Source organism: Ochotona curzoniae, unplaced genomic scaffold, assembly GCF_017591425.1.
Source record: "Ochotona curzoniae isolate NIBS_2020 unplaced genomic scaffold, NIBS_Ocur_1.0 scaffold_3171, whole genome shotgun sequence".
Taxonomy (NCBI): Eukaryota; Metazoa; Chordata; class Mammalia; order Lagomorpha; family Ochotonidae; genus Ochotona; species Ochotona curzoniae.
Window position 1 is genome coordinate 2,732,861 of NW_024467104.1, and position 19,503 is coordinate 2,752,363.

The 19,503-nt window shown below is 38.1% G+C and overlaps 1 protein-coding gene across 1 annotated transcript; it reads right to left on the reverse strand.

Annotated features, from left to right (window-relative positions):
• Positions 1 to 7,973: 7,973 nt before the first annotated feature.
• Positions 7,974 to 8,897, reverse strand: LOC121172173 (olfactory receptor 5B3-like). Its single transcript, XM_041004015.1, has one exon. It carries the CDS (start codon positions 8,895 to 8,897, stop codon positions 7,974 to 7,976), a length of 924 nt encoding a protein of 307 aa, XP_040859949.1.
• Positions 8,898 to 19,503: the final 10,606 nt, after the last annotated feature.

Here is a 19,503-nt window from a genome sequence, read left to right on the forward strand (position 1 = left end):
AAGGAAGGATTTGGGAGTCTATGTAACTCTCTAAAAGTCATAATAGATCTAGCACAACAGATTCAAAAATTGAAATTTGTTTCAATACTTCCATTCACCGGGGTTTACATACCGTATATCAGTGTTCTACAGGAACAATTCGTGAGTGACACTTGGAGAATGAAAGGGAGAAGCAGGAAGCCTGTTGGTAATTTTATGCTGAATTTTCTGGAGTCTCATCTGCAGTTTTAACCACTGTGGTGAACTTCTCTTTAATGACAGACTAACATGCATTGAATAGGGTGAGTTTCCAACCTCAACATTCAGAGCAGGATCTTGGTTCTTGCTGTCAAGGAGGGCAGCATATCGTGGCATGAATACTCAATGACTGTTCTTCTTTCTAAATAAAGTGCATTTGTGTTTGAAGTTCATGTGTGAAGAAAACATGCTCAACCTGATCTGAGTTCAAACATTTCTAGAAGATGAAGCTGCCTTACCGCTTCAACATCCATTACATGTTTCAGTGCCGGTGTGTATGGTAGAGTGGAGAGGCTTACCTTGTCCCTTGTAAAGGAAACACAACCCTGAATCATGAGACCAACGTCAGAAAGTTATCCTCTTCACACATCTTCCTTCTTCCTTCTGCTGGTCACATGTTCCAAAGACCCTGGGGCATGGGAAAATGGAAAGAAGATGGTAATATAAATTTAGGCACCCTCTCTCTTACACCATGGACTTTACGAGGTGCTGAAAAGGGTTATTCAGCTGAACTGGGTTTGCTGATTTGTGACAGAAATGACAAAAGTAATTCTCCTGAGTGCATTGGTGAATTGTGTACAGCGATTGAGAATGTTACAAGACCTTAGTCAAGGGATACCTTTTTACTAGAACCCAATATTGTCTTGACTGCAGTGTGTTTCACCTGAACAAGTTTTCAGAGTCACTGCCAACACTCAGTTTGTGGATAGGTTGCTGTGTTAACAGCATGCCAAGAAATGATGGCCAGAGCCCCTGTGGCACCGGGCATCTCTAAAAGAGTGTCATGGTTAATTGCTGTGGGATTTCTGAGCCAGATGAAAATTGTGCAGGTTTTGAGCTCTCGGGGGAATGGGGTCCTGTGAGGTCCAACACCTCTCATGCCTCATATCCAGGTAAGAAGCAATTAAGCTGCAAGGAGAGGCACAGCGTTGTGTGTTGATTGGCACACACAAGTCTTGGCAGCACTTGTTTCTCTTCTTGTCTCACTTTTTAGTATGGTGCCATCTGCATACACCAAGACATTATTGCTTCATTGATTCACATTCATTATCATTGCTGATACTGAAATATATTCTGAAAAATGTATTTGCTTTTTCCCTAACATATATTGTTTTTAGTTTTTGCCTTCCTTTAAGTGTCATAACTAAGTATTAGTTTACTAGAAATGTTTGGTAATTTATATAGGCTAGCCCTATTTTCTGCTTATTATTATTCTCATTCTTTATTATTACACTGTATATATACAACTATGCACCTCATAGTAACATTTCAGTAAATGCTGGACTCCATATGTGACAACTGTGCCGTAAGGCAACACTGACCAGAGGAATTCCTCTCTTCTTCTAATGACATCATTGACAATGTCATGCCATGAAAATTTGTAATGACACTGATGTTATAAAATAGATGGCAGGGCCTGGTGGCGTGGCCTAGTTACTAAGCACCTCACTTTGAATGCACCGGTATCCCATATGTTCGCTGGTTCTAATCCCGGCAGCTCCACTTCCTCTCTATCTCTCCTCCTCTTTGTATATCTGACTTTGTAATTAAAATTAAATTAATTAAAAATATAGAAAAAGAAACAGCTGGCAAAGGGTAGCACACCCAATCATGTAGAAATCATTATGCTTAATGATTTAATGACTGTTACTGGTTTATTAATTTGTTTTAATATGATTTATCATTCTTTTGATTGTACCCCTTTGACTCTCATCCTTAAGCACACCTGTGCAACTTGTTTTTACCAAATTTTTCATTTGCCTCGGGAACACACACTAAGTGACTGACATATGTTATCCAGGTATGTGTAAGTACACTTTTTTTGTGAGCACAATGACAGTATCACCAAAAGACATTTCTCAAAGACTATTTCTATAATTATGTAACATATGGCCACACATTTGTATCTGTTCATCTGTTAAGTTTCATAGAGATATTGTACAGAATGGGAGAAAATATTTGCAGACTTCACATGGTAAGACTCAAACAATGGTAAAAAGTGCAAGCAATCCAGTTGAAAAATAGGGGAAAAGACCTGACTAGACACCCCTCAAAAGAAAGCATATAATTGGTCAGTAGCTAGATACATAAGTGCTCACATCCCTAATCAACATGGGTAGACAATCGAGAACTATACAGCACTTCACTCTTGTTAGAATATCTAATGTTGAAAATTTGGCAGATCTTATGTTCCAGTGAGGATCTGAGGAAGTGAAACACATAGTGTTGGTGGTTGTCAATTGTTGCATTACTTGCCAGCTTATCAGATATTTTTTCTATGTAAAAATCATAAGATCGGGGACATATCAAGATGGCTGAATAGGGTAAGGACACGTTTAAACAGAGGTAAAACATTTAATCAGGATGAAGCAGAGAGGACATATTCCAGGAAATAGGAGAGGACAGAACACAGCAGACGGGTACCTGGAGACTGACAGACATAGGAAAGCAGCAGACACAATGGTGTGGTGTTGCAGTGACTGATACTCCAGTGGCATTCAGCAAATGGTGATCTGAACTCCACCAGCAGCCAGAACTCCACCAGCAACCAGGTGGGAAGGGACTTTCACTGAGAGCTTGGGAAGTGAGCCCAGACAAAGAACTGTCCATCCTGCTGGTACATTTGATTTGACCAGGAACAGAGACAGAGCAGCAGATCCCAGACAGACAGTGAGACCAGGGCAAATTTCATAGCCCAGTAAGCCCACTAGAGCTGAATTGGGCACCATTTTGCATAAGGAGGCAAAGGCAAGGGAAAGGACTGAGCATATTCCAACTGGAAGTGAACTAATTTCTGACAGACTGAACTGCAGCAACGTGACATTCTACAGGTACCACCCAAGACAGGTCTGGGGAGCCCTAAGACCTGATGGCCAGCAGATCAAGAACTGTAGTAATGGTATGTCAGGCGCCATTTTGTGCACTGTGGCAATAGCTTTAGGACTGCAGGGGACAACAGTGAGCTGCACATGTGCTGAGCTCACAAGAACTCAGAGTTCAGTGGATTGCACTGCTCCCCCCCCCAAAAAAATAATAATAATACCGACTGTGGCATCGTATCGGTCAAAATAGGTCCATGAACCACCCAGATAGATCTAACGTCCAACAGGTTCCAACAAGATCAGCACCACCAATAACCTAACTACATAAGACACCTGGTGTCTCTCTAATCCTGGGATCTGCTCCAACCAGAAGTGGGAGAAAGCTTGCAGAGACAATTGTGCAGCCTCAGCATGGTATCACAAGATCATGGTGAGCCAGGAGCTGGAGCTGTGGAGACCATGGTGGAAATCTAACATAAGAACCCAGACCTGGAACTCCCTGGAGGGAGTAGCACAATTGGCTGCAAGCAAAGAGCATTGTACCAACTGCAATAAGTAAAATCGCATTGTAGACCTGTGGGTGACACAGCTTAGAAACCTGCCCCAAGAAGAAGACTCTGCTAAGCACAAGTACAATGACCAAGAGCAAAAAAAGAGACAAAGGCAAAATGAATATTATGGAAAACTCCCCTACAAAGGAGCAAAACCTTATAACAACCTCAGAGTTCACTGAGGAAGACATTGAGGAAATGGGGGACACAGAATCCATAAGACTCATTATAAAGCTTCTGATCAACAATGAGAAGCACATATAAGAGTTCAAAGAATTTAAGGAAGCAGTAAAGCAAATCAATGCCAATATATTAGAAATTAAGAACACAGTAGAGCAAATTAAAAGTACAATGGAGAGTTTCCAAAATAGAATGAAGCCAGCAGAACAAAGAATCTCAGAATTGGAAAATATTTTCTGTCATCAGCGGGAAGCAAACAAACAGCTGGAAGTAGAGCTGGATCAGGCCAAAAAATGTATTCAAGAATTGAAAGACACTATTAAGAGGCCAAATATAAGAGTTATGGGAGTCCCGGAAGGTGCAGAAAGAGAAGCTGAGTTTGCAAATGTATTTAATGAAATAATCAAGGAAAATTTCCCTAATCTGGAGAAAGAATTGGGAAACAAGATCCAGGAGGGGCACAGAACTCCCAACAGGCTTGATCAAAAACAATCTTCACCAAGACATATGATCATCAAGCTCTCTTCAATTGAACATAAAGAAAAGATCCTTCAATGTGCATGTGAAAAAATTAAATTGACATATTAAGGAGTACCAATTAAACTCACAGGAGATCTCTCACAGGAAACTCTACAGGCAAGAAGAGAATGGAGTGACATATTCCAGATTCTAAAAGAAAAATTGTCGGCCTAGGATAACATATCCAGCAAAGCTTTCTTTTGTCTTTGAAAATGAAATGAAATTCTTTCACAGTAAAGAAAGGTTAAAAGAAATTTGCCTCTTCCAAACCTGCCCTACAAATGATACTTCAAAATGTTCTCTTCACAGAGACGAGGAATAGCACCTACCAAAACTAAAGGCAAATGGGAAGAACATCCCAGTAAAAGACAACAGAAGACTAAAGCAATGAACGACCCATTCCAAAAATGACAGGACCAAAATACGTTCCATACATATTAACCCTGAATGTAAATGGCTTAAGCTAAATCAAACATCATAGATTAGTAGACTGGATTAAAAAACAAAACAACATCTATTTATTGTCTAGAAGAGACACACTTTACCAACAAAAATCAGCGGAAACTATATCACATCACATGGATTTTATTGTTTTCTGTTAGTTTCATCTCTTCAAAACATTTTCTTCTGATTAAATCATTCAATGACTCATAGATCATGCAGTAGCATCATTTTCTTCAAGAAGGTTCTTGATCTTCATTTCTTCAGCTACACGTTAGTCATTTAGTAGCATGCTATTTAACTTCATGGTGTTGCTAATTTCTTTTTTCTCCCTGATGTTGATTTTGTTTTGTGTCTTTTCATTTAAGGGGATGTATAGCAGCTGTGTAATGGAGACTGTCATATCTCGTAACATGTCATTTAACTTCATGGGATTGTAAATTTCAATTTTTTTTATTGTTGATTTTGTATTATGGCTTTTCATTTGAGGGGGATGTAGAGTAGCTGTGAAATGGAGATTAACATCCAGATGTGAGGATACAATGTAGTATGCATTTCTACTTCCAGACAAAGGTGGACTTACAATACAACTGTTCACTATATTTTGACAATAGGATGCTGGACTCTCTGCCATTGTCCATGCCTGCAATGATGGACATATGGCTGTGTATGAAGAACTGTATTTTAGTAATGATATAGAGGAACTAGGTTGGGGAGAGGGAATTGGGGAGGGGATAAGGGAAATGTCAGGGACCTATGGAATTGTATCATAAAATGATAATAATAATAATAAAATGTTAAAAAAAATCATAAGATCATTTCATCTGACTACTTAGTGGTGAATTCACATGAAATTATTTCATGTAAAAGTGAGAAGTTAAAAATGTGGTAGGGGGGCCCGGCGCGGTGGCGCAAGTGGTTAAAGGTCCTCACCTTGCACGCCCGGGATCCCATATGGGCGCCGGTTCTAATCCCGGCAGCCCCGCTTCCCTTCCAGCTCCCTGCCTGTGGCCTGGGAAAGCAGTTGAGGACGGCCCAAAGCTTTGGGACCCTGCACCCGCGTGGGAGACCCGGAAGAGGCTCCTGGCTTCAGATCGACATAGTATCGGCCATTGCGCTCACTTGGGGAGTGAATCATCGGACGGAAGATCTTCCTCTCTGTCTCTCCTCTCTGTATATCCGCCTTGCCAATAAAAAAATAATAAAAATAAATCTTTAAAAAAAAATGTGGTAGGGCCTGGCATGATAGTCTAGTGGCTAATTCTTCATTTGTGTGCGCTGGCAGAATCCTATATGGGCACCGGTTTGTGTTCTGGCTGCTCCACTTCCCATCCAGCTCTCTACTTGTTTTCTGGGAAAGTAGTGGAGGATGGTGTACAAATCCTTGGCACCCCGTAGCCATGTGGGAGCCCCAGAAGAAGCTACTGGTTCCAGGCATCAAACTGACTCAATTGTAGTTTTGCATCCACTTTGGGAGGGAATGAATGAACTAGCTGAAGGAGAGTCTTTCTTCTCTCTTTCCTTCTGTATTTCTGCCTTTTCAATAAAAATTCTTTAAAAATGAAATAAATCTTTAAAAAACCGAATGTGGTAAAAATATTGCAAAAAGCAGAAAGTTGACAACCTCTTTAAATGCATACTGAGATTTTTGTATTATGATGTATTCACACTCACCATTAGGTGTTTGACATATTGGTCCCATTCATATAACAAGTATTTATTGAGAATATCCTGTGGAGTAAACATCTTTTAGGCAATAATGTTCATGTAACACAAAATCACTGCTGTCTTGGGGTTTACCTCCTTGTTGAGGAAATGAAAGCAAGTAAGCAAATGAATTGACAGGGAGCATGAATACGAACCTAGAGCATTGGGGGAGTCTAAAGGATGTGTGGCAGTGATATTTTAGACAGATCAGGAAAGGATGCTCTGATGGGGTAACACTGAAGCAAAGATCTTGGAAAGGTGAGAGACCATTCCATACAAGAGAGATCAGAGACCAAGTTCCTGAAGCAAAAGCATGGTGAAGAAACAGCAGAAGGTCTGAGGTTGGAACTGAGAGGTTAAGTTGGTGCTTATCGCATCAAAACCTCATAACAGAGTACCAGCTACCCCACATCTGATCCAGCACGTCTGCTGATGAGCCTGGGGAAGCACAAAGCATGGTACAAGCACTTGGTTACCTGACACCTGCACAGGAGGCCAGGAACATTGCAGGCTTCTGGCTTTGGACTGGCCCAAGTCTGGCCTTTGCGGCCATTCGGCTTATAAAACAGCAAGGGAAACTCTCTTCCGCCCCCCCACCCCCTGCCTTTTCTTTCCTTATTGTTCTGCCTTTCAAGTAAGTAAAAAAAAAAAAAAATAAATGAATGACATCATAAGGGAGGCAATTAGGATTAAGTGGAGAAAAAAATCTAAGAAGGAAAAACATGATGATGTAACTAAGTCAAAGTGAAAACAAATATGCTATAGTAACAATTTCAAAGGATTTTCAAACAGAAAATACACAATATTGTTTCCCAATACATTTTTGAATAGTGTGAATTTTTATAGCTTTATATATATGCATCATAATATTTTGTTTTCCTCCATCTTCCTGATATTCATCTGTTTTATCCATTTTTTAAAATGTTTTATTTTATTTTAAAAATCAGATGTACAGAGAGGAGGAGAGATGTGGAGGAAGATTATCTGTGCACTGATTCACTCCCCACATGGCTGCAGTAGGCAGAGCTGCTCAGATCCTAAACCAGAAGCCTGGAGCCTCTTTGGGGTCTCTCACACATGCACAGGTCCTGGGTTGTCACTGAGTGCCCTCCCAGGTATAAGCAGGGAGCTGAATGTGAAGCAGGGCCGCTGGGATTTGAACTGATGTCCATATGGGATCCTGGTACGTGGAATGTGAGGACTCCTGCCACCAGGCTTCCATGCCTGGCCCTGTTTCATCCTTTCTAAAATTAGTACAAGAAACTGTTGGTTGTGTAAAATGAGTCAGACAAAACGAAAACAGCGACATAGTTAGTATGTTCTTTCATGAAAATGTTCTGAAAGGCACAATATTTTATTTTTATAGACAATAGACTTTTCTAGCTATAAAAGTGTCACCTCAGGATTTTAACTTTAGTGTGGAGCTTCAAGTGTCATAGTACATGGGGAAGATGTGGGAGAAATGAATACAGGTATTGCGCTTGCTACATTAAAAATCACAATTCTACAGGCAATTTTATCTCCAAACTATCTTCATAAATGCATTCTTGACCTCTTTGTTCCTCAGACTGTAGACCACAGGGTTCAGCATGGGGATGATCATGGTGTAAAACACAGATGCTGTTTTGTCTGTGTCCAAGGAGTGGCTGGAGCTGGGCTGTAGATACATGAAGATGACTGTTCCGTAGAAGATGGAGACTGCAGCAAGGTGGGAAGCACAGGTGGAAAAGGCCTTCTGATATCCTGCAACTGAATGCAACTTTAGGATGGCGATAAATATGAATATGTATGAAATCAAAATAACCAGGAGAGCAAAAAAGATATTGAAGCTCGCGACATAAATTAGAATGGCCTCAATCACATGTCTATTGGAACATGAAAGGGCCATGACTGCTGGGACATCACAGAAAAAGTGGTGGACCACATTGGATTTACAGAACGAGAGGCTGAATGTATTCCTCACATGTATGGAAGCATTCAGGAAACTGTAGATATAGGAACCTGTGATGAGACGAGAGCACACACTTGTTGTCATGGTGATGGTGTAATGTAGGGGTTGGCATACTGCTACATAGCGGTCATAAGCCATTGATGCCAAAAGGAAATTTTCCACAGTGGCAAAGGCTACAAAAAAGAGCATCTGAGAAACACAGGCATTGTAGGAGATGACGTTGTCCCCTAGGAGTTCAGACATGACGGTGGGAGTGACTGCTGAAGAGTAACAGAAGTCCACGAGAGATAGGTTACCAAGGAAAAAGTACATGGGAGTGTGGAGATGTAAGTCCCAAACAATCAATGTAATCAATCCTAAATTTCCTAACAGAGTGATGATGTAGATGACTAGAAACACAAGAAACAGGGGAAGCTGCAGCGCTGGATCATCGGTTAGTCCTAGAAGGATGAACTGTGCCACTTGTGTCTCGTTCTCCATCAGTGTCATCAAAGAATCACTGGATGATCCATAGCAATGAGAAATGGGGAAGAGAGTACAGAAGTTGAATTGGAATTGAAATATACAAATACAACCTGCATTCTTTAATTACAACAAGGGCTTGAGACAAAGTTTAGTGCATCAAATGCCTACTCAATTTCATATGTTGCTGAGTCTGAAGAAGCTCAATGTCTCATCTACCCAGTGTTTACATGTTTACGGATTTATATGCCGAAATGCAGGATATGTAATGACTTGATCAAGGTGATTTTCCTGGATTAATCTTTCAGCCACCCCCCTTTTTGAACACTTGAAGCTGTCACTTATGTTCCTCATCTGCCAAACACAGCTTTGGAAGTTTATAGAGATGTATGCTAATTGCTTTAACAGTATGATTTTGATAGCTATATTAATTCCAATTGTTAAGCTCAAGAGATTGAATAGCTTATTCACTAGCAAACAAGTCAATTGGCAAGCTATACTTCGGACAAGTGCCAACTTTTGAACCCAAATGTTGAGTGATTTCTATGTCTCTTAAGACATATCAATCTAAATAAAATTGAATTTAATTCTTTTTTAATTGTTCATTTTATCCTTTGATGCAAAAGTGTTTAAGGCCTCATAATGAATTAAGTGGATGTTTAGATAAAACTAGTCTTTACTTCTGAGTTGAGGTAAGAAATAAAACAAAACAAAGTGACCCATATAATAGTTCAGTAACAGGTCCCTAAACTATAAAAGGTTACTAAGTTGACTAATTACCTTGAACTGCATGTTACCCATAATATCATTCTTATTATGAGTAGCACAGCACACAGATTGACAACAACATGGTTAAAAGTTAGACTTTCGATTTTGTTAAGGATGGGTTTCACTCTCGAACAATAGCAGCACACACTGATGTGTCACATATGTGGTGGGATAACTGGAATGGCAGGTGCAAGTCCACAAAGCAATGGCAGTTCTGAGAGCAGATACAGAACATGGATTCTTAAAACAGACACATATTACTGCTACCAAACATCATCTCGGAGTAATTGGTCTTAACCCAAATCGGCTAGGCATGGTATTTTCATGCACAAAATGAACAGAGTAATAAGACCTGTGAGATATTCTATGGAAATTGAATAAGGGGATGCATAAAGAATAACAAAATTCTGGGTGTCAAGAGACAGTTTGCTGAGAACTAGCTGTAATGTTACTCTTGGGATGGGATGGCGGGCTTAACACTGGCTTAATGAAGTAAACGGTGACTTGTAGAATGTGAGGCATGGTGAGCTTTACAGTCTTGAAAAGGCAGTTTCAAGACTATCTTTTCTTCTGCACCAAAGTTTCTTGTGTTCTCCAGTGATTCTCAAACTACCTTTGCGCCAAACATGTGATTGTCTATCCTGACAACTTTACACTAGCCATTGTTTTTTTCTCAAATTCTTCCTTGAAACTCATGCTTTACTGTATGTTTAAAATTTAAAATCTGTCTTTCTAATTCTGATTTGGCACCTGTTACCCAGGTTTCATCCGTATCCCAAACATTCCCACCACTTAACAATGACTATTTTTCATGTAGCTTGCATTTTTAGCCCTGCTTAAGAGGGAAAGTGCATGATTTTATGTCATCCTGTACCTGGCTTGTTTCACTTGACGCAATTATTTACAGTTTCATCAATTTTCCTGCAAAAGATAGGATTTCATTCTTTTATATAGCAAAATAACATTTCATTATGCACATATGTAAGTATACACCACATTATTTTTTATCTAGTCATTTGCTGAATTCCTAGTGTTATGCAGCATGGTGGAGTGGCTGTGGTTTACAATGGCTGTTACATGTTTTCTAAACAAACAGAAGAGCTGAAAAGCTCTAGTCACACAGTAATCACAAAGATGGGGACATGGTAATTATCTGGTTTGTTCTAAAATACTACAGTTGTACTCTACAAATATCCACAACTGTTATTAATTTTCTTTTAACATTTTAAAGTAAGTGGGTAAAGTAAGTGGGAAAATTGATTTTCCTAATTTATTTTTTCATTATTATCATCCTATAGGCAAATTGCAGAGTGCAAAGTTTAAAAGTTTCTGATTTATGGGCTGTTGTTAGCTCATAGATACTATTCTCTATGAGGTAAAATATTTCATTTGAATCTGTCTTTCGGTAGGAACAAAATTTCAGGATGATATTTGAATTAAAACCTTTTAAGTATAGCTATCCAGTTAACTACTGTTCCCTACCATCTTTCTCCAAAATTTTTGAAAACTTCACTTTATGAGTTTGTCCCAAGAACATTCTATATTTGCCAACCTTTGTGTATGTAACCTCTTGTTGTATATATTGAGTTCTATGATTAATGGGGAAGGCTATTTGTATAAATGTTTCCACTATGTATGGAAGTTGGATAGTACGTTATGTATCTGGAAACTGAGGATTTGAGCAATTGCGTGATTTTATTTAAATTATACAGCTAATATTTTTTAAAAGACTCAAGATTCAAGAGCTGAACTCATCTACAATTTATTCAAAAGTCTATCCGCTATTAAATTTTTATAAAGTACAGATTTGCTATTAATGCAGGTTTTATTCCAGGGATAATATTCAAGACAAATTTTAGTGCTCACAACGGGAAGAAAATGCAAGTTATCCACTTCTACAAAAGCAAAAAGAGGAAGTCTGTACTGCTCACAGAACATAAATAACATTCTATCTTTACATTTCTAAATAAAGTTGTAATTGCTTCTCTGAAAATCATTTCTTAGGTTTTCCTGTAAGACTATGTGAACTGCATTGAGAAACTTTGACCACACACATACACAAGCAGAGAGAGAGAAACGCATCTTTCTCTAATAATGTACTTACTTGGGGGCTCAGAAACAGAAACAGAAAATACCCAGGACCTGTAACATAAAACCATATATTGTCACATGAATTCAGCTTGAATGACTAATTATTACTGTGATAGTTATCACAATTACTTTTCCAAAAAAGTACAGATTTTAATGTGCATTTCACTAGATATAAATTCTTAAAAAATTTTTTGAAGTTATAAAAATCTATACATTTGGCAATGTAAGTACCACGTATAAAAGAACGATGACAACATGCATGAGATGAAATCCACTTCACTCTTATTGTATTCAGTGTTTTTGGTAATTACAAGAAGGATCATTTCACTCTTGGTATTTTTTTTCCTTTTTAAATCCCCAACAAGATGCACATACACTTAACGTATTTAGAGCCTTGTATCTATTTTTCTGCTTGTATTTCAGGGAGACAAAGTGTGATATTCCATCAGAATTGCTAATGCCTGTAAGATGGAAGCCTTTACATTCACACCCAGAAAATGGTTCAAAATAATCTGTTTTCATTTTTCAAATGATGTGTCATGTACTATTGCTTCTGCATAGCTTCTTCTTGCTTAAAGTATTTATGAAGTATAAAAGCATGCCAGTTCCCTGTAAGAAAAGGAACAATTAATCCAGATTAGTTGTCTCAAAATCAGAAAATCAGCCACAAGTTGCAGCAGAGGAGTTCTCTCTCAGGTAGAGTCTGAAGTTTCCAAGCTCATGTAGGAAAGTTAAAGGAGAGGGAAAGATAGTAACACGGACCTTGTCTGAAACAATTGTTAATTCTTTCTATGTTCTTGGAAGACTTACTTACCTCATCCTTATTTGTCAAAGGAATGTAATATTGAAAGCCTGTGTGCACTAACAATGATTATGTACCAGGTCAGAAAACAGGTGAAGAACAACAGGCCCGCTTCTGTAGTGCCATCTCTCTAAAACAGCATCGTGTTGAATCACACTGAGAATGCAGAGTCCAATATGTGGACATATGTAAAGTGTAACAGAGGCATGGAGATCTTTGAAGATTTCCAGAGGAGATGACCAATGGGCCCCATCATGCTCTCACCAGAGAAGAAACAATCAAATGGCCTGCAAGGATCACGCTTTTTCTTTTTTTAATATGAGATGGTTTTGTATTATTTGCTAGTGTCAACTTTTCTACTTAACGCAATTTACATGTAGAAATAGCCATAATTTTAGTGGATAGCTCTGGAAATTTTGTCATTTGTATGGTCATGTAAAAACTACAACAACGTTCCAAACAAATTCATCTGAACTTTTTGATAACTTCTTACCTTCCATCTCTGATAGCAAATAAAATGATTTTGTCCACATATTTCCCCGTTCTTTTTTCTTTCTTTGCAGAATATTCCCAAATTCTTAAAGAGTCTAAAATCTCTCAGGCTGACATCTTTCCCTTAGCAGAAGTTTCCTATGTTTTATTTTGGTTTTGTTTTTGTTTTTTTGGGTTTTTTTTGGTTTTTTTTTTTGCCAACACTCACCTACTCCACCATCAGAATTGTGGCCTGAAAAGGGGTTCCAATAATTTGCTTGTTTGATTCAAACAAGAATGCAAAGATGATATGCAGTGCAAGGAACTGGAAATTCCTGACATTTGTTGGTTTAATATAGAAGAATAAATTCAAGAGATTAGGGAGACAGTATTAATAAAATACATTTCCTTAAATCTGCTCATTCACCCTAGGAGGATTCAGAAAACACACCCCTTCCCACAACCAGGAGAAGGAATAATTTTGTGAGGGGAGCCCAAGCATCCCTGAGGAATTCTGGTCTCCCCTCCCTGTGGGCCAAATCATACAGTGAGAACCCTTGAGGTCACTGAATTGGGAAACTTTAAAGAAATGGGAGTGATTGGGTCCCAAGCTGTCAGGGCTCTGACTGTCAAAAGGCAAGGCGAGTATGGTTACTGTCATGAAGAACAAGGAGAGAAGGACAATTGTAACAGTCTGACTCTTCATATAGTATTGGCTAAGTGATCATGGTGTCCCTGGAAGTGAAAGAGAAATGAAGTTAATGAAATTTTAATCTAGTGACTTCTAAGTCAACTGAACAAAGTCCACTGAAATCATAAAATTGAGAGTCACACACACTTTCAAATCAATCCCCACATGGATGAGAGTTTACTGGAACATGATAGGGCACCATTGCTTGGGGTGCTAAGTCAGTAATCCAATGGCAAGTAAATTACATTGGACCACCAATAAGAAGGGCCAGCATTTTATTCTTACTGGAATAACGCTCTGAGTAAGGAATACTTTCCATGCAGTCAACACTTCCATTTTAACTGCTAACCATGGCTTTTAAGAATGCTTTATCTACTGTCATAATATTCTACACAACTTGATTCTTTATCTTTGCTTTCATGACTTGTACAGCAGTGAACATGGGAACTCAGTAATCTCATTCACCGTTGATCTCAGCTCCTTGGGATGTATACCCTAAGGTCGAATACTTGAGTCATACCACAAATTTATGGTAAGCTTTTTGAGGAACTGGCATATTGTTTCCATAGTAACTGTACTAATTTGTATTTTCATCAATAGCGTACAAAGGTGCTCTTTTCCCTGCTTTCTCATCAGCATTTATCATTCTTTGGAGTGAGAAGATAGTTCATTGTGATTTTAACCTGTATCTTCACAATGAGTAGTATTCTATGGAGATAACTTTTAAATGATTTATTTATTTTTAATGGAAAGACAGATACACAGAGAGGAGGAGAGACAGAGAGGAAGATCTTCCATCCACTGTTTCACTCCCAAAGCAGCAGCAATGGCCAGAACTGTGCCAATCTGAAGCCAGGAGCCAGGAGCCAGAAGCTTCTTCTGGGTGTCCCATGTGGGTACAAAGTTCCAAAACTTTAGGCCATCCTCTACTGCTTTCCCAGGCCACAAGCAGGGAGCTGATTGGGATGCCGGGACACTAGGTTAAGAATCGGCACACATATGGGATCCTGGCATGTGCAAGGCAAGGACTTTAGCCTCTAGGCTACACTGCCAGGTCCATATTTTTTTGTATATGTTCCTAATTTGTAGTTCTTCCTTTGATAAATGTGCTCCCAAATCCTAACCCATTTCTTAATGGCATTTGTATTTTTGTTTTTATGTTCCTTAGTTTTCTGAGTTCTTTAAATACTTTGGTATTGATCCTTTGTCAAATGGCATTACAAATACTTTCTCCCATTCTATTTATTCTTGTTCACACACTGTGGATAGCTTCTTTTCCTGTACAGAGAGTCTTAGTTTGATTTAATCATTTGTGTATTTTTGCTTTTGTTTTCAATTTTTTATGTCTTTTCCAAAAAGCCAGGAATGCTGCCAATGTCTTGAAGTGTTCCCACTATGTTTTCTTTTTATTAATTTCATAATTTCTGATCTTACATTTAGACCCTTAATTCACCTTGATTTGATATTTTTTAGGAGAAAGTAGAATCAAAATTTAGTCTTCTCTGTAAGGATATGTCCACTTTTCATAGTGCCATTGTTAAGAAGGATGTCCTTTAACCAATGCCTGGTTTGGCATTTCTATCAAATAGTAGCTGTGTAAATATTATAGGTGTAAATTCATGTCTGGATTTTTTGTTCTGTTCCACTGGTCTAACATAAGACACCTTCACATTATTTGGTTATAATACTTCTGTAGTAAATTTTGAAATGAAGTATTGTCATAGATCCGGTTTTTATGCAATATCGTTTTGATTATTCATGATTGATTTTTGTTTTTTACTTGTTTGGCCTTCGCTTGACTTTTTAGGATTTTTTTTCCTAGTTCTATGAGATAGCATTATAAATGTAATGGGACTTGCATTGAATCTGTACATTGCTTTATGTAATATGCCCACTTAAGTAGTATTAACTCCTCCAATACATGAATAAAATATATATTTCCATTTGTGGTGCCTATTATTAGATTTTGTGTTTTCATTGCTAATGCCTACATTTTGCTCAATTAATTTCAAATGCTGTTTTTTGTGTGATTATTGGAAACGAGGTAATTTTAGATTTTTTTTACAGGTTTGCTATTGGTGTATAGAAATGGTTCTGATGTTCATGTTTTGTTTTGTATCCTGAAACTTCACTGAATTAATTTTTCACCTATGATACCTTGATGAGGTCTAGATTTCTCTGTAAATAGAATCATGTTTTCTACAAGCACATTTAATCTGACATCCTCCTGTGTCATTTGTATGTGTTTAATTTCTTTGTTGCCTAATTTCTCTGATATAAGTGACATGAGGTCCATTGAAATGGCTCAGTGACTAAATCCTCGCCTTGGACACACCAGGATCACCTGTGGGCAGTTACTCACAGCTGCTCCACTTCCCACCCAGCTCTCTGTTTGTGGCCCAGGAAGGCAATCAAGGATGGTCAGAAGCCAAGGGACCATGTACCTGTGTGGGAGAACCAGGAGATGCTCCTGGCTTTGGATCAGCTCATCTACGGCCATCGTGGCCACTTGGGGAATGAACCAGTAGATGGAAGACCTTTCTCTTGCCTCTCCTTAAATCGGATCTGCCTTTGTAATACAAATAAATGAATCTTTCAAAAAACAAGAGAGAAATGACATGGATATCCTTGTGTGATCCTAGATCTTAAAAAAAAAACACTTTTAGAATTTTTTTACTTTCTTTGTGATTCTGCATTTGGGTTATCAAATATAATGTTTATTTTGTTGACACCTGTTCTTAGTCTTCGAAGGTTTCTCAAAAACAAGATTATGTTGTGGATTTTATTAGTGATTTTTTCCCACTTGATCAGGTATAGACTCTTTTTGATGTCTTGGTGATATTTCCAAGAGATTTGTTAAGAATGTTTGCATCTATGTTCCTTACAGAAAATGTACATCAATTTTTAAAGTAAATGTTTTGTTTTAGAATAAAACAAAAATAATGAAGTAATATAAAGAGTTCTCACATTCTCTGCACCCAACTTTTCATATCACTGACATCACTTTTTGGAAAAAAAAAATTATTTGAAAGGCAAAGTTACAGAGACAGAAGGAGAGACAAAGATCTTCCATCTCTCTGTTCACTCCCCCAAAATGGCCAGAGTTAAGCCGGGCCACAACCAAGAGCTTGAAATTTCATCCAGCTCTAATTAAGCTTGGCCATCTAGCTCTGTCTTCCCAGAGTACTGGATTGGAGTTGGAGCAACAGGAATTCCAACTAACACATAGAGTATGCCAAAATGCAGACAATGGCTCAACCCACTGAGCATGGTGGCTGTCCCTTACTGATACAATTTTATATTAGATAAGATAATGATATGATATATTTGTCACCTATGATAGGTTTTTTTATGTGCCTTTGTCTGGTATTGGAATTAAAGTAATGCTAGACCTGTAGAGTCAGTTTGGAAAGGTTCCTTCTGTCACTTGTGTAGAATAGTTTGAGATTAGTATCATTTCTTCTATTAAAGTTTGATAGAACTCTACTCTGTGGCGTTGGACCGCTTTTTTGCTGGAAGATTTTTTATTTCTGATTCATATATTCAGAAATGCGCCCATTTTTACTGGTTATCCGGTTTACTAACATGTATTTTTTTTTTCATATTTCAAATGATTCTTTGAAGGCCCAGCATGGTGGCATGGCACATTAATTCTCGACCCTGTGACACCAGCATCCCACACTGGTGCCAGTTCATATTCTGTCTGCACCACTTCCAATCCAACTCCCTGCTTATAGCCTGGAAAAGCATTTATTTGTTTTTATTTGAAAGGCAGAGTTACAGAGACAGAGAGCAGGATCTTCCGTCTGCTGATTTACTCCTCATATGGCCGCAAGAGCTAGAGCAGAGCCAGTCCAAAGCCAGGAATTAGGAGCTTGCTCCAGGTATCCCACATAGATGTAGGGTAACAGGGCGCAAAATGGCCTGCAGGTAAAAAAGGTGAACATTGTTCACCTGCCGGATGAAATGCTATGTAAATGTCTATAAAGGTCCATTCAGACTATGATATAGCTTAACTCTGGTGCTAGATTGTTTAGCTGGATGGTTTTTCACTGACTAAAGTACAATGTTGAAGCCTCCTACTATTATTTTATTATGCTTATCTTTCCTTTTACCTCTTTGCTTCATGAAATTGGGTTCAGCAACATGACGTGTATCCACCTTTAAAGATTTGTAGGACAATAAGACTACTTCATATAAAGCAACGATGATTCCAACATATCACATTTTGATCAAACTCATACAATTTACAACACCAAGGATTAATCGCAATATAAGCTGTTGGGTTAAAGTTGTAATGACAGTAGCTTCACCTATTGCAAGTGTACCACTCTGGTAAGGGATATTAATAGAGTGGGAAACCAGACTTATACGAGGTCAGGGAGCATATGGGATATTTCTGTGTTTTTCAATTTTGTTGTGAACTTTAAAGTACTTTATAAATGAAGTTTACTTCACAGTTGTTTTATTTCCTTTGGGCATATGCAAAGCACTGGAATTAGTGGATCGTAGGGTAGTGATACTACAATTTTTTGAGAGATCTCTATGTTGTTTTTTATAATGGCTGTGCTGACTTATGTTCCCATCAGCAATGTATGGGGCTTTCCCTTTCTCTCAGCCTCATCAGCATTGTTACTGAGTTCCTTGTACATCTCGAATGTCAATCCCATGTCACAAAAATACTTTGCAACTGCTTTCTCAAATTATCTCTTTATTATTTGCTTTGCTGGGAGGAAACTTCTTAATTCGATGTAATCCCAATGATATTATTTTAGGTTTGGTTCCTGTGTATCTAGAAGTATTTCACTTTTTATTTTATTTTCTTCCTAGGGTCATAGTTTCAAGCCTTACATTTAAGGCCTTGATCCATTTTGAGTTCCTTTCTGAATATGGTGAAAGATAAAGAAGTACTAGTTTCTTTTTTTTTTTTCTGTATATGAACACGTGTTTTTGGCATGTGTGGGTTTTTTTTTAAAGATTTATTTTATTTTAATTACAAAGTCGGATATACAGAGAGGAGGAGAGATAGAGAGGAAATGGGCTGCCAGGATTAGAACCGGCAACCATATGGGATCCCGGTACATTCAAGGCAAGGCCCTTAGCCACTAGGCCACGCCATCAGGCCCAAGCATGTTTGTTAAAAGTTATTTGGCTGAGAGTATGCAGGTTAATTTTTAGACTTTCCATTCCATTAGTTTATGTGTCAGTTTTTGTGCCAATATAATTTTTTTTTTGGTCACTACAGCTTTATAAGGTTTTTGAAGACTTCATTATTTATTTACAATGCAGATTTAGAAAGGCAGAAATATTCCATCCACTGGTTCACTCCTTCAAATGGCTTCAATAAGTACTTAAGGCTGGGCCAGGCCAAAACCCGGAGCAGGAGTCTCATCAACTGCCTAGACCATCTTCTAATCCATCCTTGGGATATCTCAAAATTGGGAAATTGTCTCATCTTTTGTGTTTTTAATGTTTTACAGTTTTAATTATCAATAATTTTCACTTTCTTGATTGATTTTATCCCTAATCCTTTTTTTCATGTGTAGCCATTGTGGGTGAGTTTGCTTTTTCCACTTCTCTATACAGCAAGCTTGTTTGGGGTATATTGAAATGCAAGAGTTTTTGATTTTGTATTTTGAGTCTATGTCCTATGTCTATACTGAGTTTTGTTTTTATCTTGATTTTTGCAGGGAGTAAGGGTGGAGTGTTGAAGTTTTCATATGAACAAAATAAAACAAAGAGGATTTGACTTCTTCCTTTCCTGTCTGGAAGCCCTTAAATTGTTTTTCTTTTCTAATTGTTCTGGACAG

Bases quoted from the DNA above. Each gene is read 5' to 3' on its own strand.
- LOC121172173 (XM_041004015.1), bottom strand. From the start codon at position 8,897: ATGACACTGATGGAGAACGAGACACAAGTGGCACAGTTCATCCTTCTA.